The sequence below is a fragment of the Mesoplodon densirostris genome, chromosome 4 (genome assembly GCF_025265405.1).
Source record: "Mesoplodon densirostris isolate mMesDen1 chromosome 4, mMesDen1 primary haplotype, whole genome shotgun sequence".
Classification (NCBI taxonomy): Eukaryota; Metazoa; Chordata; class Mammalia; order Artiodactyla; family Ziphiidae; genus Mesoplodon; species Mesoplodon densirostris.
Genome location: NC_082664.1, coordinates 173,632,218 through 173,654,100, shown reverse-complemented (window position 1 = coordinate 173,654,100; position 21,883 = coordinate 173,632,218). Strand labels below are relative to the sequence as shown.

The 21,883-nt window shown below is 41.2% G+C and overlaps 1 protein-coding gene across 4 annotated transcripts in view; it reads left to right on the top strand.

Annotated features, from left to right (window-relative positions):
* PRTFDC1 (phosphoribosyl transferase domain containing 1) overlaps positions 1 to 21,883 on the top strand; it is a 101,829-nt gene that overhangs the window by 67,270 nt on the left and 12,676 nt on the right. For all 4 annotated transcript variants that reach the window (XM_060095458.1, XM_060095455.1, XM_060095457.1 and 1 more), the window contains exon 4: positions 15,430 to 15,495. In XM_060095458.1, the coding sequence (XP_059951441.1) occupies positions 15,430 to 15,495 (66 nt within the window). The remainder of the gene's footprint in view (positions 1 to 15,429; positions 15,496 to 21,883) is intronic.

Here is a 21,883-nt window from a genome sequence, read left to right as displayed (position 1 = left end):
AGATTCCATATATATGTGTTAGCATACGGTATTTGTTTTTCTCTTTCTGACTTACTTCACTCTGTATGACAGACTCTAGGTCCATCCACCTCACAACAAATAACTCAATTTCCTTACTTTTTTATGGCTGAGTAGTATTCCACTGTATATGTGTACCACATCTTCTTTATCCATTCATCTGTCGGTGGACACTTAGGTTACTTCCATGTCCTGGCTATTGTAAATAGTGCTGCAGTGAACATTGTGGTACATGACTCTTTTTGAATTATGATTTTCTCAGGGAAAATCATAATTCAAAAAGGGAATCCCAGTAGTGGGATTGCTGTGTCGTATACTAGTTCTATTTTTAGTTTTTTGAGGAACCTCCATACTGTTCTCCATAGTGGCTGTATCAATTTTACATTCCCACCAACAGTGCAAGAGGGTTCCCTTTTCTCCACACCCACTTCAGCATTTATTCTTTGCAGATTTTTTGCTGGTGGCTATTCTGACTGGTGTGAGGTGATACCTCATTGTAGTTTTGATTTGCATTTCTCTAATGATTAGTGACATTGAGCATCCTTTCATGTGTTTGTTAGCAATCTGTATATCTTCTTTGGAGAAATATCTATTTAGGTCTTCTGCCCATTTTTGGATTGGGTTGTTTGTTTTTTTTGATATTGAGCTGCATGAGCTGCTTGTAAATTTTGGAGATTACTCCTTTGTCAGTTGCTTTATTTGCAAATATTTTCTCCCATTCTGAGGGTTGTCTTTTCATCTTGTTTACAGTTTCCTTTGCTGTGCAAAAGTTTTTAAGTTTCATTAGGTCCCATTTGTTTATTTTTGTTTTTATTTCCATTTCTCTAGGAGGTGGGTCAAAAAGGATCTTATTGTGATTTATGTCATAGTATGTTCTGCCTATGTTTTCCTCGAAGAGTTTTATAGTGTCTGGCCTTACATCTAGGTCTTTTATCCATTTTGAGTTTATTTTTGTGTATGGTGTTAGGGAGTGTGCTAATTTCATTCTTTTACATGTAGCTGTTCAATTTTCCCAGCACCACTTATTGAAGAGGCTGTCTTTTCTCCATTGCATATTCTTGCCTCCTTTATCAAAGATAAGGTGACCATATGTGCATGGGTTTATCTCTGGGCTTTCTATCCTGTTCCATTGATCTATATTTCTGTCTTTGTGCCAGTACCATGCTGTGTTGATTACTGTAGCTTTGTAGTATAGTCTGAAGTCAGGGAGCCTGATTCCTCCAGCTCCGTTTTTCTTTCTCAAGACAGCTTTGACTATTCAGGGTCTTTTGTGTTTCCATACAAATTGTGAAATTTTTTGTTCTAGTTCTGTGAAAAATGCCAGTGGTAGTTTGATAGGGATTGCATTGAATCTGTAGATTGCTTTGGGTAGTACAGTCATTTTCACAATGTTGATTCTTCCAATCCAAGAACATAGTATATCTCTCCATCTGTTTGTATCATCTCTAATTTGTCTCATCAGTGTCTTATAGTTTTCTGCATACAGGTCATTTGTCTCCTTAGGTAGGTTTATTCCTAGGTATTTTATTCTTTTTGTTGCAATGATAAATGGGAGTGTTTGCTTAATTTCTCTTTCAGATTTTTCATCATTAGTGTATAGGAATTCAAGGGATTTCTGTGCATTAATTTTGTATCCTGCTACTCTACCACATTCATTGATTAGCTCTAGCAGTTTTCTGGTAGCATTTTTAGGATTCTCTATGTATAGTATCATGTCATCTGCAAAAAGTGACAGTTTAACTTCTTTTCTGATTTGGATTCCTTTTATTTCCTTTTCTTCTCTGATTGCTGTGGCTAAAACTTCTGAAACTATGCTGAGCAATAGTGGCGAGAGTGGGCAACCTTTTCTTGTTCCTGATCTTAGGGGAAATGGTTTCAGTTTTTCACCATTGAGAACGATGTTGGCTGTGGGTTTGTCATATATGGCCTTTGTTATGTTGAGGTAAGTTCCCTCTATGCCTACTTTCTGGAGAGTTTTTATCATAAATGGGTGTTGAATTTTGTCGAAAGCTTTTTTCTATATCTATTGAGAATATCACATGGTTTTTATCCTTCAGTTTGTTAATATGGTGTATCACATTGATTGATTTGTGTATATTGAAGAATCCTTGCATTCCTGAGATAAACCCCACTCGATCATGGTGTATGATCCTTTTAACATGCTGTTGGATTTTGTTTGCTAGTATTTTGTTGAGGATTTTTGCATCTATGTTCATCAGAGATATTGGCCTGTAGTTTTCTTTCTTTGTGACAACTTTGGTTTTGGTATCAGGGTGATAGTGGCCTCGTAGAATGAGTTTGGGAGTGTTCCTCCCTCTGCTATATTTTGGAAGAGTTTGAGAAGGATAGGTGTTAGCTCTTCTCTAAATGTTTGAAAGAATTCGCCTGTGAAGCCATCTGGTCCTGGGCTTTTGTTATTGGAAGATTTTTAATCACAGTATCAATTTCAGTGCTTGTGATTGGTCTGTTTGTATTTTCTGTTTCCTCCTGGTTCAGTCTCAGAAGGTTGTGCTCTTCTAAGAATTTTGCCACTTCTTCCAGGTTGTCCATTTTATTGGCATATAGTTGCTTGTAGTAATCTCTCATGATCCTTTGTATTTCTGCAGTGTCAGTTGTTACTTCTCCTTTTCCATTTCTAATTCTGTTGATTTGAGTCTTCTCTGTTTTTTTCTTCATGAGTCTGGCTAATGGTGTATCAATTTTGTTTATCTTCTCAAAGAACCAGCTTTTAATTTTATTGATCTTTGCTATCATTTCCTTCATTTCTTTTTCATTTATTTCTGATGTGATTTTTATGATTTCTTTCCTTCTGCTAACTTTGGGGGTTTTTTGTTCTTCTTTCTCTAATTGCTTTAGGTGTAAGTTTACATTGTTTATTTGCAATGTTTCTTGTTTCTTGAGGTAGGATTGTATTGCTATAAACTTCCCTCATAGAACTGCTTTTGCTGCATCCCATAGGTTTTGGGTCATCATGTTTTCATTGTCATTTGTTTCTAGGTATTCTTTGATTTCCTCTTTGATTTCTTCAGTGGTCTCTTGGTTATTTAGTTGTATATTGTTTAGCCTCCACGTGTTTGTATTTTTTACAGTTTTTTTCCTGGAATTGATATCTAGTCTCATAGGGTTGTGGTCTGAGAAGATTCTTGATACAATTTCAATTTTCGTAAATTTACCAAGGCTTGATCTGTCACCCAAGATATGGTCTGTCCTGGAGAATGTTCCATGAGCACTTGAGAAGAAAATGTATTCTGTTGTTTTAGGATGTAATGTCCTATAAATATCAATTAAGTCTGTCTTGCTTAATGTGTCATTTAAAGCTTCTTTTTCCTTATTTATTTTCATTGTGGATGATCAGTCCATTGGTGAAAGTGGGGTGTTAAAGTCCCCTACTATCATTGTGTTACTGTCGATTTCCCCTTTTATGGCTGTTAGCATTTGCCTTATGTATTGAGGTGCTCCTATGTTGGGTGTATAAATATTTACAATTGTTATGTCTTCTTGGATTGATCCCTTGATCATTATGTAGTGTCCTTCTTTGTCTCTTGCAATAGTCTTTATTTTAAAGTCTATTTTGTCTGATATGAGAATTGCTACTCCAGCTTTTTTTTTGATTTCCATTTGCATGGAATATCTTTTTCCATCCCCTCACTTTCAGTCTGTATGTGTCCCTAGGTCTGAAGTGGGTGTCTTGTAAGCAGCATATGTATGGGTCTTGTTTTTGTATTCATTCAGCCAGTCTATGTCTTTTGGTGGGAGCATTTAGTCCATTTACATTTAAGGTAATTATCTCTGTGTATGTTCCTATTACCATTTTCTTAATTGTTTTGTGTTTGTTTTTTAGGTCTTTTCCCTCTCTTATGTATCCTGCCTAGAGAAGTTCCTTTAGCATTTGTTGTAGAGCTGGTTTGGTGGTGCCAAATTCTCTTAACTTTTGCTTATCTGTAAAGGTTTTAATTTCTCCATCGAGTCTGAATGAGATCCTTGCTGGGTAGAGTAATCTTGGTTGTAGGTTTTTCCCTTTCATCATTTTAAATATGTCCTGCCACTCCCTTCTGGCTTGCAGAGTTTCTGCTGAAAAATCAGGTGTTAACCTCGTGGGTATTCCCTTGTATGTTATTTGTTGCTTTTCCTTTGCTGCTTTTAATATTTTTTCTTTGTGTTTAATTTTTGATAGTTTTATTAATACGTGTCTTGGCATGTTTCTCTTTGGGTTTATCCTGTATGGTACTCTCTGTGCTTCCTGGACTTGTTTGACTACTTCCTTTCCCATGTTAGGGAAGTTTTCGACTATAATGTCTTCAGATATTTTCTCAGACCCTTTCTTTTTTTCTTCTTCTGGGACCCCTATATTTCCAGTGTTGGTGCATTTAATGTTGTTCAGAAGTGTCTGAGACTGTCCTCAATTGTTTTAATTCTTTTTTCTTTATTCTGCTCCCTGGCAGTTATTTCCATCATTTTATCTTCCAGCTCACTTATCCATTCTTCTGCCTCAGTTATTCTGTTATTGATTCCTTCTAGAGTATTTTTAATTTCACCAATTGTGTTGATCATCACTGTTTGTTTGCTCTTTAGTTCTTCTGGATCCGTGTTAAATGTTTCTTGTATTTTCTTCATTCTGTTTCCCAGATTTTGGATCATCTTTACTATCATTACTCTGAATTCTTTTTCAAGTAGGTTACCTATTTTTTCTTCATTTATTTGGTCTTGTAGGTTTCTACCTTGCTCCTTCATCTGTAACATATTTTTTTGTCATTTCTTTTTTTTTTTTTTAAATGGGTGGTGCTGTAGTCCTGTCCTACTGGTTGTTTGGCCTGAGACGTCCAGCACTGGAGTTTGCGGGCAGTTGAATAGAGCTGGGTCCTGGTGCTGAGATGAGGACCTCCAGGAGGCCTCACTCCTATTGATATTCCCTGGGGTGTGAGGTTCTCTGTTAGTCCAGCAGTTTGGACTCGGAGCTCCCATCGCAGGAGCTCGGGCCCAACCTCTGGCCTGGGAACCAAGATTCCGCAAGCTTGGCACGTGATGAAGCCCATGGTGAAGACCGCGTATGATGCCAGCCAGGCTGATTTCTTCACCTGTTGAAACTACTACCGGATCAGTGATGGGCACTGGTCTTGACCACCTTGATGACAAGGACCACACTTGTTAAAGGATGTCAATCAAAAACTGACCTGGAGAAGAAGAAATGGCAGCTCTCACCAGGTCCACTCCTGGTGTTGTACATTCTAATGGGTTTAGATAAATGTGTAATAATATGTATCCATCACTGTGGTATCATAGAGTATTTTCACGACCCTAAAAATCACCTAAAAAATGTGCTCTGCCTTTTCATCTCTTCCTCCCCCCGAATCCCTGGCAACTACCAATCTTTTTACTGTCTCCGTAGTTTCGCCTTTTTAAGAAAGTCGTTTAGTTGGAATCATACAATATATACCCTTGTCAGATTGACTTCTTTCACTTAGTAATATGCATTTAAGCTTCTTTTCATGGCTTGATAGCTCATTTCTTTTTAGTGCTGAATAATATTCCATTGTCTGGATGTATCACAGTCTATTTATCTCTTCACCCACTGAAGGATATCTTGGTTGCTTCCATGTTTGGCAATTGTGAATAAAACTGCTCTGAACATCCAGGTGTGAGTTTTTCCTTAATTTTTTTTTTCAGTTTTAATATTTTTTATTGAAGTATAGTTGATTTAGAGTGTTACGTTAATTTCTGCTGTACGGCAAAGTGATTCAGTTATACATATATATACATTCTTTTTAAAATATTCTCTTCCATTATGGTTTATCATAGGATATTGACTATAGTTCTCTGTGCTGTACAGTAGGTCCTTGTTGTTTATCCATTCCATATATAAAGGCTTACATCTGCGGACCGCATTCTCCCACTCCATCCCTCCCACAACCCCTTGGCAACCACCAGTCTATTTTCTGTCCGTGATTCTGTTTCTGTTTCATAGATAGGTTCATTTGTGTTGTATTTTAGATTCTGCATGTAAGTGATATCATATAATATTTGTTCTTCTCTAACTTACTTCACTTAATATCATAATCTCTAGTTGCATCCATGTTGCTGCAAATGGCATTATTTCACTCTTTTTTATGGCTGAGTAGTATTCCCTTATGTGTGTGTGTGTGTGTGTTTGTGTGTATGTAGATCTTCTTTATCCTTCCTCTGTCAATGGACATTTAGGTTGTTTCCATGTCTTGGCTATTGTGAATATTGCTGCTATGAACATAGGGGTGCATGCATCTTTTTGAATTATAGTTTTCTCTGGATATATGCCCAGGAGTGGGATTGCTTTATCATATGGTGATTCTATTTTTAGTTTTCTGAGGAACCTCCATACTGTTTTCCACAGGGGCTAGGGTGCAAGTTTTTGTATGCACCTAAGTGTTCGATTCCGCAGGTAAATAACAAATAGCACAATGGCTGGATCACACCTCATGGGACTTTGTTAGGATTCATGTAAGCAATGGCCTTAGCGTAGTGCCTGGCACTTGGTAAATGATTCTCAAAGTTCGTTTTGCCCCTACTGTGTATGAGGCCCAAGGCAAGAGAACAAATGGAGATTCACATAGCATATACCTAAATAGTTAAGGTTTTGAAAATTTTTACAGCTTTGTCCATGGCCAGGCTCATGTTTCTAGCCAGATCACCTGAGCTGGAGGCTGCAGGAGCGGCGCTCATCCCTGCAGCCTACAAGCCCGAGCAGAGCCGTGTACCTGCTAGGCAGGGTGGGGCACCAGCTGGGCCCAGGACCAGCTCCTGGATGGTGACCGAGTCTGCCTGAACCCCTCATGGGACTGGCCGGGTTAAGCTTTCCAGGGAGTTGGGGCAGCTAGATTCTTCATGCCTCTCTTTTCCAACTCAGATGCCTCTGAGACCCTACTTCCTGAGCAGAGAGGCGGGAGGGAGCCCAGTTATCTGGGGAGTCCAGTCTCTGAGGCATCTGCTTTGGGTGATTTAGGGCAGCCAACTGGAAAATAGACCAGTGCCTCTTTGTCTGGCTTCCCAAGGGAGGCCACCACCACCTGCCCCACCACAAATTTGGCCCTGTGAGGGTCAGGGGTGGGAGGAAAAGCCCAGTTCAGCACACATATCCCTATTGCATAATTCTCATTAGCTCAAACTATTCCAGAATTTTCCCCCAAAACTTCCTTTTAAGACCAAAAAGAAAAAAGCAAATGTCTTTGTGTTTTGGTATTTGTGATGTGCAAGACCTCTGTTGCCTGGCTCTAAGGATGGCCCTGCCCATCGCGATGACACAATGAGACTTCATTCTGCAGGCATGGGCAACTGCAGAAATATTTTGAGCTGAGAGGTCACACAAGGAAGCAGGACCCTTTGGACCCAGAGTACAATTGGGTGGGAGCAAAGGCAGATCCAGTCTAATGCCAGAAAGCAATGTGTGTTTTGGAGGTCTCCCTGGCACGGGATGTGCTACCCGTCCTCTCCCTTGGCCCTTCCTGTTCACTGTCCCATCCCCTGGCAATCTTAAAACAGGTCTGTGAGAGCTGGCTTAAGATTTCTTTACTGTTGAAAAACAATTTCCATTTGGTTCTTTTTTTAAAAGTTATAATTATGAATCTTCCCTGGGTTATCTAGGGAAAAAAAATTGTGTGGAGAAAATGACCTTTCAGGAAATAGTCACCACTGGGATATGGTCATCCACATTTGAAAACATAGATTTTACTGAAGTCCTTTGGGGTCATTGAGTTGTGTCAAAGGTTCAACTTGTTTTTCTTTCTGACTCATAATTTAAAAACATAATTTAAACCAAAACAACAAATCCATACCGAGGTTTAAAACAGAAGGATATCCTGCTTCAAGGTTTCAGGGTCCATGTAAAGCAAAGTCACCGAATCTGTTTTTAAACTGAGTTTCCTCTTTCCTGGGGTCTTTTATAAATAAATTGAAGTAAAGGTCCATTTTCTTCTTTCTTCTCCCTTTTTCCTTTTTCTTGGTGACCCTTTATTATTCCTACCAGCCTGTAGCTTCTCATCATTGTGGTCGCTTCTTCTGACCCAAGATTGCTTTATTTCTCATAAAGAAAAGAGCTTTTCTCTGTTGGGTGGGGATTACTCTGAGCTAACCAGTACCCCTCTTAGAGACTGGGTGGTGTGGAATACCAATCACAATAGAGCAATAAATCATTGCCATTACACAGAAGGCCATTTTGTCCTTGAATAAAGTCTCATCCTGCTTGCAAAGTTACACACCAAATTCAGGAAATGCAAAACGTATGTGTTCTTTCAAATGAGCTAAACTGTACATGCTAACATATACATATTTTTTTCTGGGCTAAAATGCTAGTTTGGCTTTAAAATGTATCCTTTACTAATCATGAAATGAAAGACTGATATTAACCTACCTTACTAATTCATATTTTCATATGTTTCATGTTCAGAATTCACATGGATTTTCACATTTAGATTTTTCAAAGTACTGAGAAGGCTCCTTGATAACTGAGATAATAAAATACTAGTAATAAGAAGAAAGAAACATAGTTTGGGTTGGAATCATTCAGACATCACAGAGGAGGTTCTGTATTCTGTCAGTCTTCCCATCTTGCAAGTTACTCAAGTCAGTTTCATTTGTGCCCCTTTCAATTGAGCGTTACAGATATTTTCTCATATGTGTTTGTTTATAGTTTTTATTTTTTCTCCGTCTCTAATGGGCAGTAAGCTCCTTCCGTCTCCTGGACAGCTGGAGAAAGAACTTAAAGCAAGAGAAACCAAGTGCTGCTTGAGAACACTTAGTGTCTCCCATGGGTAGAGGAAGAAGTATTAAAAATATAGCAAACACATGTATGCAGATGCTTCAGTATAGCTCAACAAACACTGGATGCCACAGTGTGCCAGCCACTGGGGGTGCAGTTAGGATGAAAATAAAGCTGTTTGTGCTGAAGTTCTCATGCCATTGGCAATTGCTGCATTCACAGAAAATTCCTGTTGGACGTGGTCTATTGACATGCAGATATGCATAGAGTGTTACGGGGACACATCACATCCAGGGGACTCCTGGAAAGCTTCCTAGAAGAGATGACGCCTGAACTGAGTCTTGAAGAAAGAGTAGGAATTAGTCCTGTGAAGAAAGATGGGGAGGTGTGGCAGGAGCAGCCACGAGCTAAGACATGGAGGAGGAAGCAGTACGTTGTGTGCCGGGAGCTCTAGGGTCTCATGCAGCACAGTGATGAGTGTCCCTCAGTGATGAGTGATGATGTGTCACCAATAAGCTGTCACTAATAATATTTATCATAATTTGCAAATATTGACTTCTCCTGTAAGTTGGTGTGAAACCTTAGTCAAGGTTGTTATTGACAAGTAGTGTAAATCTATTTTAAATTACCTTAAGCTGAGGTGGTGGATTAAAGGAAAGAATTGGGGTGTCTCATGATCCCCAAGGCAAAAATGGAGCCAGGCCTGGGAAAATTATCAGGAAACCAGCCATCCATTCTTTTTTTTTTTTTTTTTTTTTTTTTTGTGGTACGCGGGCCTCTCACGGTTGTGGCCTCTCCCATTGCGGAGCACAGGCTCCGGACGCGCAGGCTCAGCGGCCATGGCTCACGGGCCCAGCCGCTCCGTGGCATGTGGGATCTTCCCGGACCGGGGCATGAACCCGTGTCCCCTGCATCGGCAGGCGGACTCTCAGCCACTGCGCCACCAGGGAAGCCCCATTCTCATGTTCTACTACAGATCTTCTGCTGCCATCTTGTAAAGCAATTTCAAGGGTAACTCTTTACTGACTATAAATGGCTCCAACAGACAAGAGCTGATAAGGACAAAAGTGGGTCTGAGCATCATCTCCAGGTGGCTTCTGTCTATTGAGAAGAAAGATGAAAACAGCAGAGTGGAATGATGCTTATTATACCCATGAAATGGTCTACTTTAAAGATTCAGACATCACAGCTTGGGAACTGGGGAGAGGTCACTGAGAAACCCCAAAGGACCATACAACTGAGCTTGTTTTTAATCAAGACTGTAGCCATGATGCAAAGTGGCAACAGAAGGCCATGAATCCTTCTTAACCACATGCCTCATGGGTGGCTGTCAGCCTCAGAAACCCTAACCTCAGAGCACGAGGCATTCACATAGCAGTCGTGTGCTCATTGAACTGAACGAAGAATCGTCACAAAGTCAATGTTAGGAAATTCAGGTAGATGTGCAAGTTTCTTAGACTAAAAGTAGATGATGAGAAGACAAGGCTTACTTTAGGAACTGCTTATTACACGCCAGGCACTTTCCTAAGTGCTGAATTCATATTAGTTCATTTACTCCTCCCAATAATCCTAGGAGGTGGGAACTATTGACATACTCTTTTTATAGACAGGGACAGTGGAGCACTGAGGGGTTAAGTAGCTTCCTCAAAGTCATACAACTAAGAGAAGGTGGGGCTGGGACTGGAACCCAGGAAGTCTGGTCCCCAGGGGACCTGGGGACACCGGCTGCCTGTTCACCAGTCACCATGTTCCTTTCTCACAATTCACCCACATAGGTTGTAAGAATGAGTTTCTAAACAGAAATGATCCCAGAAACAAATGGATATTTAAATGAACAAGAACTGAAAAGAAGGCAAGTCCATTTCAAAGGAAGAAAGTATTGACATGAGAGTTTTCAAACTTTTTGGCCACCACCATCTTACCTTGAACCCAGTTAATATAACAGAGATAAGACGAGCTGCTCTGGGTGAAGCAAGGGACAGGCACACAAGCCACCAGCTCTGACTGCCCTGTGACCTCTACTTTGACCCCAGGCTGCTTAAAGTACTCAGGGACCCACACCCTACATCAACAGCTGGTTAAAAAGAAAACACTGGAACTGATTCACCTGTCCTTGTTATCTGACTTGGTATCGATGTTAGAGTTTTTGGAAATTTTTTCAACAGTTTGCAATATTTTCATTAGAAGCTCTCCAGTTTGATCATTAAAAGCTTCTTATAATGAACTGTTTTGGTTTGGGGTTTGCCTCTCTATCCATTTGATATAGTACTGATGACCTTACTGAACACAGGAGAAGAGCTGAGAGGGAGGATGAGGCTGAAAAGAAGAGGGAAAAAGCAAAGTTAGGGCATCTGTGGAGGCGGAGCATGTTGAGAAAGCCTTTGCGTGTATAGATTCTGAATGAAGCAAGTTGCTCTGACTTTGGAAATGAATGGCTGAGAGAGTGGTTCTTTTGTTTATTTGTTTTCTTTACTTTTCCCCTTCCGGTTCCTCAAAAGGAATTCAGGATATTTATTCTCCCTCGGTTATGTTTTTTCCTAAACATTATCTAAACAGTCCACATTCTCTTGCTTGAGTAGTCACCATACCTGCTGAGCTCTTTTTTGCACCTGGAGATCAGGTCACCTAAACTAGAAATTTCCAATATATTTCTTTCTGAGGATGCCTGAACTATACATCAGAGACTTCCTTTGCTATTTAAATAAATCCACACAACAGCTACCAATATTTCTTTCAAGACGTAGATTTCTCCTAGCCATTTCAGCTTATATATTTTACTGCATTAGTACAACCAGGACCCAATTTCTTCTCCATGTTACTCTCAGAGATGTATTATTACTTCTACCTTCTAGGAATATTGTGGAGGACGGGGGTGATTAACACAAGAATAATGTCAATTCAGGCAATTCTAGAATTGAACTGGATTCCTTCACTTACTAGTAGTACCTCTTTGGGCAAGTTACTCAGACTCTTGCTGCGTCCAGTTCCTTGTTTGTAAATTGGGGATTAAATAATACCTATTCTGGGCTTCCCTGGTGGCGCAGTGGTTGAGAGTCCGCCTGCCAATGCAGGGGACACGGGTTCGTGCCCCGGTCCAGGAAGATCCCACATGCCGCGGAGCGGCTGGGCCCGTGAGCCATGGCCACTGAGCCTGCGCATCCGGAGCCTGTGCTCCACAGCAGGAGAGGCCACAACAATGAGAGGCCCGTGTACCGCAAAAAAAAAAAAATAATAATAATAATAATAATACCTATTCTGAGCTCTACTGAACCTTAGCAAAATAGATAAATTCACCCATATACAGACCTTTCTAGCATATAGAAAAAAAGACAAAGAGTCACCCAACTCATATGTGGCTTGTATAACTGGCTTTAAAAATCCACAAAGGTAGCAAAAGAGAGGAAAATTGTAGGTCATTCTTACTTATGAAGATCAGATGAACAATCCCAAAGAAAATAGTTTCAAATCAAACCAGTGGTGTAAAAAAAAAAAAAAATCAATCCTAGGAATATAAGGATGTTTTTGAACCACTAGAAAAATGTTATGGTTAAACACAGTGAATTGAATGCATTCAGTTAACTCCTTTTTTTCCTGAAACCCCAGCGAAATGACAGTAAAGAAATAAACAAGATATATATATACCCACAAGGATGAGAGGAAAGGGAGAAGACCTCAGTGGGCAAGAGATGTCAGTGTTGTTTTTTAGGTGATAAAACTGATTAAGGAAGGGCATTGACTCAGCAAAATAGAGAAAGTGAAAATCTGAATGTCTATGGAGGCTGATTTCAAAGAGTAGAGAGGAGTCATCAGGCCACAGGATTCCTGAAAGGCTTACTAGTTTGTCACCAGGTTCTTAGAAGGTAGAGTGATGAATGGTCTGGACGCAGCAAGGCAATGGGAAGCATATGAATGGAGAAGCTGGACCTCTAATTGCCCTTCTCCATCCCAGACATATTTTCCGGAGTCATTAAACCAGGGAGCTCCAGACTCCAGTGTACTAGGGAGGATTGAGGGGTGATTGTTTCCAGGGAGGGAGGGAAGGAAGAAAGAAAGGGAGGGAGGGAGGGAGGGAGGGAGGGAGGAAAGGGAAGAAATCAGTCACAGCTAGCATCTACGGAGTGCTTACCGTATGCCAGGCTCTGTTCTAAATGTTCTGTGTGTATTAATTCATTTGATCTTCTTAACAACCCACCAGATAGGAGAATAAATGTGCAAAAGTAGCCAAGACAGTTTTTTAGAAGAACAAAAAATGAGGACTTGCTCTACCAGACACTAAAACATACTAAAAAGCTATAATAATTTAACAGTATGGTTTTGATGCTGAAATAGACATTTTCAGTTAATGAAACAGAAGTATATAGAAATTGATCCTTGCATATTAGAATGAAGGATATGGTAAAAATGACATTTCAAACCAGTAGGGAAAAAAATAAACAATTCAGTAAATGGTAGGACAATTGACTGTATACACACTTGGAAGATATAAATTCCAGATGAATTAAGGGCAAATCTAATATTAAAAATATGTTATAAGCTTGGACTAAGTGAGGCCTTCTGAAATAAGACTTGCTTGAAAACACACTAAATGTGTGACTTAGAACATTGTATTCAGCTTTCTGATGTATTGTGTTTTTGTTTCTGAATAGAGATCATAATAGTAGAATTATTATGAAATTTACTCTGATCTAGCAGAGTATAAATCTCATTTTTTACATCAAACTTTGTGGTTTAGTTGTTCCATCCAATTCTGCATACCTCAGTCCTCTGGAGACACTGAAATTTTACTTTTCTTGCTGCTATTACCATGTGTGAGTCTAATACACAGAAATTCTCCCTATATCAACTCCTCTTATCTCAGCGCCTCTAGAAGTGACAAGAAAATTTTATCCTTTGACATTTTTGACAAGTTCTCAACCTGCTGACGTGACTGCTTGTGAATATATGATTATAGACGCCTGTGCAAAAACAGCAAAAGATCAGCGAATTCTGGATAGTCTTTGATTTTCTCCTTTTAAGATCACTTCCCATAAGAAGAAAATTATTGGTTTTCTCTGACTTATGGGCCACTTCAAACATTGTCTCCACTCCTTTGCAGTAAGGAATGAATGCTTTCAAGGTGGAAGTAAGAATGTTTTAAGGTCTTTTTTTTTTTTTCTCTTGAGCAAGAAGGTGAAAAAATAAAAGGCTGCTTCCTTGGTAAAACTGTTATATTGGTTGGTTGGCTTTTTTTTTCCCTTTCCGGATGACCAGTGCTATGACAAAGTAACTCTAGGTCTAGACTCTCAGTTGCAAGTGACAGAATCCAATTCAAATCAACCCAAGGGAAAATTTCTTTAAGGGAATGAATTGGCTTAAGTAGCTGGAAAGTTCAGGGTTGGTTATAGCTTCGGGCATAGCTGATGTATACAGGTAAGGCCTGGCTCCACCTGATCCAAATGGAATGAACTCTCCCAGGAAAGAAGCAGGACCTTCTTGCCAGGATAAGGGAGAAAAGCAGTGAACTAGCCAAAGCCACAGCTGTCCGCAGCAGTAACCGAAGATGTTTCCTGGTTCAGCACAGTGTACGTCTGGTCCCTCTATTGGTGTCTTCTCACTTAGGTTATTGTTTGGATGAAGGGACCGCAACATCGCAGCAGTCTTGCTTGGTCATGAAACCAGTTGCCTGTAGGATATCTGCTTCGGTTCCTGTAATGCCTCTTTGCAAGGAGGCCAGAAAACAAGCCGCCTGCTCTCTGTTTCCCATTCTGCCCCCATGTTATTCTATTGTGATATTTATACTAAGGAACAATCCATATTTTGTTCATTGTGTGTGTGTGTGTGTGTGTGTATGAGGTTTAATTGGGACAGGATAATGTCCTGTATATAAATATTGTGAAAATCAGAATGCTCCTAACCCCTAATAGGATTTGAGTGAAAAGTTTTTTTTTTAAATTGTAGTATAGTTGATTTACAATGTTGTGTTAGTTTCTGGTGTACAGCAGTGATTCAGATATATATATATTCTCTTTCAGATTCTTTTCCATTATATGTTATTACAAGGTACTGTGATAACATCTTCTGAATGGGGTTCTGGGTCTCATATTCCTGGAACTGCAGGAAGTTCCTAAGGCTTCATCATCCATGTCTGAAGGTCTGACTGTAATAGTTCTTGAGCCTTGGCCTGTGAGAACTGCCCTCAACACCAGATGAGGGATTGGACCAGCGCTGGTAGGGAGTAGAGGGGGTCTCTAACCTCTCTGGGAACCAGTCTAACTGTTCCCCACTGCAGGGCTGTAACTGAGGCCCGTTGGCACAGCTGACAAATGCTAGGCGCCCCCTGGGGCTCCCGTAGCCACCCCCTCACCCCAGGGAAGTCCAGGAGCATGACTGTCTCCTCCAGTTCCATCTGTCTCAGAATAGGTTCAGGCACCTTCCGTGGTTTCTTTGTCCCAAAGTTAGGTTTGCTTGTCCTCTCTCTACTCCTTCCACTCCTCTCTGCACAGACTCGCCCGCCAGCCATTAGAGTGCTTTGTCTCAAGCACAGTGGCAGGAGAGTGGCTCTTGGTAACCATAGGCAACCATGAATCTGTACCAGCTATTTGTGCTATATTTGTAAGGCTCAGTCTCGCCACTGGCCGGGTAGACAGGGAAACGTGCTTTAAAGGTTTTCTTGTGCAGTAAAATGTTGTCTCCCCTTTTTCTTTTAGAACGACCAGTCCATGGGCGAGATGCAGATAATTGGAGGTGATGAACTCTCAACACTGGCTGGAAAGGTTCGTTCATGTAACTATGCTCTGTGTACACTGAGGCATTGAGGTTGTGGGGAAATCCGTGACCTTCATTTCAGGTCAGCACTGGAGTCCATTTTAGGCACTCTCCCAGGTTTGCTAATTCATGCAAATGGATGTGTGAATCCTTTTAATGATTTCTTCTTTTATAAAACATTCCTTCTATCATGCTTCCAAGACCTGAGGCGAACCGAATCTTTCGTCTCCAAGCTTCCTTCCATTTTGTTTCAGACAACCTCACATTACAAAAGCCCTTCGCGTTCCTTCTTCTCTTTCCCTTTCTTTTCCTACTCACTTTTCCTTTATTTGTCTGCTTTTCTCCTCTCATCTGTGCCTCAGCACCTAAGCACTTCAGTAAGACATCAGAACAGGTTTGTTGAGATTTTAAAATTTAGGCAGGGAATAAAAAAAGGATATCTGGAGATTTTTTTCATTTTTCAGCACTTTGCCTTTTTTCCCCCCATTAAAAAGAATGTAGCCCAGGAGATTATGAGGCAGACGCCTCCGATGTTAACTTGGAGTTCCAGACCTGCCCGTGCTTAATCATAAAGTGAAAAACTGTTTGGATTCTGACATAAATCCTCGCATTTGGGAAGGAGGAGTTGTTTCATCAAGCAGATGGTCTTTGTGCAAATGTGATCAGAAATGCAAGTTTTACCGTGAATGAAAGCGACACAGAATTTGTTTTTGTTCACCTCTGCTGACGTATCTTGTATTCATTATCCCTGAGCAACTTCAGCTTTCTAAGTAAAATGGATCCGTCTATTATACAAGCTTAATCTCTCACATTTGCGGTTGCTGTTGTTTTGCGATGCCCACATGGAGAAAGAAAGAGCAGCCACATTTAATTTTAAAAAAAGGTATAATAACACTAGGAACACTGCAGAGCCACAAGGACAAACTACAGAACCGCTTACTTCCCTCTCCTCGGAAGATAGCATAGCATCTGAGCGTTAAATTGCTATCCAGTAGGAAATTGGACCCCACAGAAATTGGAATTAACTTGTTGGTGTCACATGGCCACCATTTAATGTTACTACATCAGTGCATAAAATATTATTTGATATTTGAGTATTTTATCCTAGAAAGATAAAATACTCAAAGCAATTTCCAGAAATTCATAACTTCTAACAACCCTGGAGTGGTCTTTAAATGATAAGTCATTTTAGTACTTTGATGTATGACGCTGCCTTGTAAGTTTATTACACAAGACAATTATTGTACCTTGTGCATTTACCATGGAAGATGTCAACGTGGCAACTCTAAGAATCCCAAAGGAATGCCAAGAAAAAATGTGCGCAGAAAAAGTGTAGTCTTTCTCTCCTGCCTTCTAAAATCATCTTCTGTTTTGTTTTAAAGTGATTTTCCCTCTTAAGTGAGCACTGGATATTCCCTTCCTTTAAGACATAGGATAAAGGTTATAATTTTTTTAAAAGAGAGAGAGAGAGGAGATTGAGGAAAGGGTAGTTTCTTACTGGGGGTGAAGTGAGCAGAGGAGGTAACAAGGCTGTGCCTCAGTTTCCCCACCTACAATTACTGCAAAGACCACCCCCATCATGAGAAAGTAGAGATCATGGAAGTTGAGGCAGGAAAAATGGAAACCAGCCAGCAGTAAGTCCGAGCAGGAGTGGGCTTCAGTTTTTGCTAGCATGACAAATGATTCGTCCAGGTTACCATGTGCTGTTATGTGGTGTCTTTCCACTCTCCGTGTGTGCATAGATGCATTTCTATATACATTCAAAGGTATGCTGAGTAGAACCCCTTGGGCTTCTTGGGTAAATGTTTTCAAGATGAATCACCATTGATAACCAGGTTCTCAGCTGTCTCGACATGCAGCTCGAGGTCCCTAGGCTCATGTCAGAAAGGAATGTTTAATGAACCAGTGTAGACCACACTCTGTGCTTCAAATATATCTTGAATCTGCCTATGTCTCTCCATCTCCATGGTAACCATCCAAATCTAGACCTTGCTACTCAAAGTGTGGTCTAGGGCAGGCATCAGATAAACTTTCCAGGTAAGGGCCAAATAGTAAATATTTTTCGGTTTTGTGGCCCATACAGTCTCCTGTTCAACGACTTCACTCTGCCGTCAAGCATGAAAGCAGAAAGCTGCCATAGATGAAATGGAAACCAATGGACATGGCTGTGTTTCAATAAAACTTTATTTACAAAAACAGGCGGCAGGCCAGATTTGGCCAATGGGCCATAGTTTGCTGACCCTTGGTCTAGAAACCAGCAAGGTCAGCACCACCTGGAGGCTTATTACAAATGTAGTATCTCAGATCCCACCCCAGATCTACTGAATTAAATCTTCATTTTAACAAGATCCCGGACATGATTTCTATCCACATTGGAGTTTGAGAAGACAGTCTCTAGGGCGAGACTAGCTCTGTTCCTCTTCTGAGCTGCTGTGAAAGCCTCCCCAGTCTCCCTGAGCTCACCTTCACTTAACTCGGCCACCCTGCAAACCATTCTCCAAGAAGCAGTCAAAGGGATCTTCTTAAAATACAAATTGGATCACATCACTTGCCTCCTGAAAACCTTTCAGCAGCCTGTCAATTACGGTTGTCAGACTTAGTAAAAAAAAAAAAAAAAAAAAGCAAAACACAGCATGCCAAGTTAAATTTGAATTTCAAATAAACAGTGAATAAATTTTCAGCATAAGTATGTCCCATGCAATATTTGGAACACACGTAAACTAAAAAGTTGTTCTTTATCTGAAATTCGGACGTATCTGGATGTTCTGTATTTTACCTGGCAACCCAGTGCTTTGAGATTACAGTCCGACCTCCTTATCACAGCCTCAAAGACCCGCATGATCTGGCCCTGTCTCCCTCCCAACAAAGCAGTACAGTGTTCACCTCCACCTCGCAGTGCCGTAAGCACGCTGGCTAAATTCCTTCCTGCCAAGACCTCGGACAAGCCGTGGCCTCCACCTGGAATCCACCTTCCTCCTATCCATCAGATCTCAGCCTAAAGGCTCCCGTGTAAGGGAGGCCTTCCCCGACTCTCGGTCTGAAATGACCACAAGCTCTTCCCCTCTAGCCGTCCCCCCGCCCCACATTCTTCATTAAGTCTCTATACCCACCCTGTTTCCACTGAAGCCCTTTCCATAATTTCCGGTGTTTATTTGGGGCTTTTTTTTTTTTTTTTTTTTTTTGCCTATTTCCCCCACCAGGATGTCAGTGTGATGGCGGCAGGGACCATTCTATCCCAGCATTGTGCATGGTACCTAGTCTGCAACAGGTCGGAATAAGTATTTGGTGATCGAGTGAGTGCAGGCTCCTCTTTCTCTTAGATAGAAATCAGAAAGACCTCTTCAATTAAGTTTGGGAACGGGCGGACATGGCAGAAGGAAAGGGTAAATAGAAGCCCACCTGGTCACACGGAAGGACGATCAACCAGCTGGTTTGGTTGGGAATTGGATGAGTGATGTCGAGTGAGGGGACATTCTCTCTGTAGAAGTAGAAAGGCTTCAGTGTCCCAAGAGAGTCCAGGCTAGACGGAGCTGGTGAGTGCTACACACCTGAGGGTGGAGGATGAAAGAAATTTCACTTAACCTTTGGAATTTCCTTTTCCTTCAAAGGATAAAGGCATTCATATGGCCTGCTCTGCTCATCCCTTCTTCAGCCTTTCAGAAAAGGCTATCCATTAAGAGTTTGAGAGAACTTTAAAAATAAATTTCAGGGATTTTCCTGGTGGTCCAGTGGTTAAGACTCCACGCTTCCCATGCAGGGGGGCGTGGGTTGGATCCCTGGTTGGGGAACTAAGATCCCGCCGGCCACGCAGAGTGGCTGAAAAAAGAAAAAGAAAAAAAAATTCAGAGGCCCTTCAGAGTTTTTCCATCATGCAGAATGTACACCAGCTGGGAAAAAAACTTAAAAGGACGAGGCACCCAACAATAAGTGGGTCCTTTTATTAATGGTGGTAGAAGAAAGTCTGAAACTGCAGTAAGTATCTGCCTGGGATGGAAGATGCTTTGGATGAATATCTGCGTTGGAAGGGTTGTTACAAGCCATCAACTAACTTATCCCTTCTCACAGAGTAATCACAATTTCTCAATCAACAAATTTACATTGAAGTTATACTTATCATTATATTATTACTCTGCCATGAACTTATTCAGGCCTTCTTTTTTTTAATGCTCGGTACCCAGAGAAGAACTTTAGGGATTCTTTCCACACAAGACTGTTTCCTTGAGCTTAAAGAAATCCAAAGAAGGAATGATTCCTTGGGACTGTAATCGTCTTAAAGAGAAGAGGGTGAGGTTTTACTTGGGACCAGAACGTCTGGGAATAGCACCAAAGAGGGAGAGAGATTAGCATGTGGCAAGGGGGAGGAAAGGGAGGGAATAGCAGAGCCAGAGGACAGGAGTGGCCCAGTGTGACTGAAGGAAATTAGTCAAAAATAGGAAAACGATAATTTGAAAAACTGAAAATGTCGACTGAATTTGGTTTATAGAATATGTTGAATAACTAGTGTAACTTGCTCGGAAAAGCAAAGAGCTGCAAAAGTTGCTGAGCCGTGGTGACATCATGAAGCTGTGTTTTGGGGAAAATGCACCTGACGGGAGGGTAGAATTAACTGAGAGAAAGGAGAGATTCCAGGTAGAGAAACCAGTTAAGAGACCACTTGATTGTCCACTTGATTGATTGGCTGAGTGGAGCACTTGAACTACAGGAACGAAGTAGGGGGTGAAACAGAAGGAATAGCCCTCTCCAAAGGGGCAGGAAGGAGCTCAATGATTCCTGAAAGAGGGAGGGTTAGAAAGGATTTTTTAAAATCAAATTTGTTTATAGAAGGACTTTTAAAAACATGGGAAAATCACCTGTATAATTTTCCATGCATTGTAAACCCCGTAACTGTACTATGTAACTTCTTAAGTCCTCTATAGATGTGGAAGTTAAAATGTTTAGGAAAGGGAGGGCTTCCCTGGTGGCGCAGTGGTTGAGAGTCCGCCTGCCGGAGTTTGTGCCCCGGTCCGGAAGGATCCCACATGCCGTGGAACGGCTGGGCCCGTGAGCCATAGCCGCTGAGCCTGCACGTCCGGAGCCTGTACTCCGCAACGGGAGAGGCCACAACCGTGAGAGGCCCATGTACCGCAAAAAAAAAAAAAAAAAAAAGTGTTTAGGAAAGGGAGATTCTAGACAGCCCCTGTGCTCCTTTCTGTTTCTTGGCTTCTTTTATTACCTCTTCTTCCTTCCTTCCTCCCTCTCTCTCTTCCTTCCTTCCTCCCTTCCTTCCTTCCTTCCCTTCTCTCTCCTTCCTTCCTTCCTTCCTTCTTTCCTCCCTCACTCCCTCCCTCCCTCCTTCCCTCCCTCCCTTTCTTCCTTCCTTCCCTTCTCTCTCCTTCCTTCCTCCCTCCCTCCCTCCCTTCCTTCCTTCCTCCTTTCTTCTTTTTAAAGCAAAAGGAAGAAAACTCCCAAGAAAGGCTGGCTGTGTCATGGTTCTAAGTAGGTCATGGCAGTTGAATACAGGGAGCCCTCAATGATTCAGTTCAGTGGCCCCTTCAGCTCACAGCATTAAAAGCATTTCACTTGGTGTGTTTAAGCTGTCTGCACAATGCGCTCTCTGGCTGATTTTTTTCAAAGTTGATTTAATCCTGGCACTTCATAAGATGTGTGTATCCATCAAAGCAAGACGATTTTATTCATGTTCAAGAGAAATCTCTGAAAGGGTGGAATAAAACCAAACTCATGGAAACAGGCCCAAATCCAGCAATGGAAAAACACAGATGTGTAGGTTAAGTGCAAGATTTCAGGAGACGTGCCACCCCACCCCAAATAAGTTTCTAATCAAATGCCAGAGTGAAGCATCAGAACCTGCCAACATTTCCTCCTTGGCTCCCTTAACTGTTTAAATCATTCCTTTTAAATTGCATCTGACTAGGCTGAGAACAATAACGGAAATGCCCACCGACTGATGATTCTGGCAATTTTGTGAATTATCACATAAAGTGAAATGCTGGACTGCATGCCTTTCTCCATGGGGTTTATATTCACACTCCTGTGCACACTCAGCATCCACGCTCAGCTCACCATCCTTCCTGCCATCATCCCTCTGCTGGGTGTGACCACAGCCGCAAAAATACATTACTGCAGATTAGACTGTGGTGTGCTGTTCATTTTGCATTTTGAAAGACTGAACGGAATAACCTATTTAAGAAAACCATTTAGATTTGCATAACTCTTTCCTTCTTTCTTTTCTTCTTCTCTTTCTTCCTTCCTTTCTTTTTCTTTAGGAAACCCGATGGGATTAGCTTTGATCAGGATCATGCAATAGCAAAGAAAGGACGCACTCTGGAGAGTCCCCATAGGATTTTTGCCTGCGGTTCCCAAGCTACAGATTTTCCTGGCTTTCTGGGAGGAAGTGAG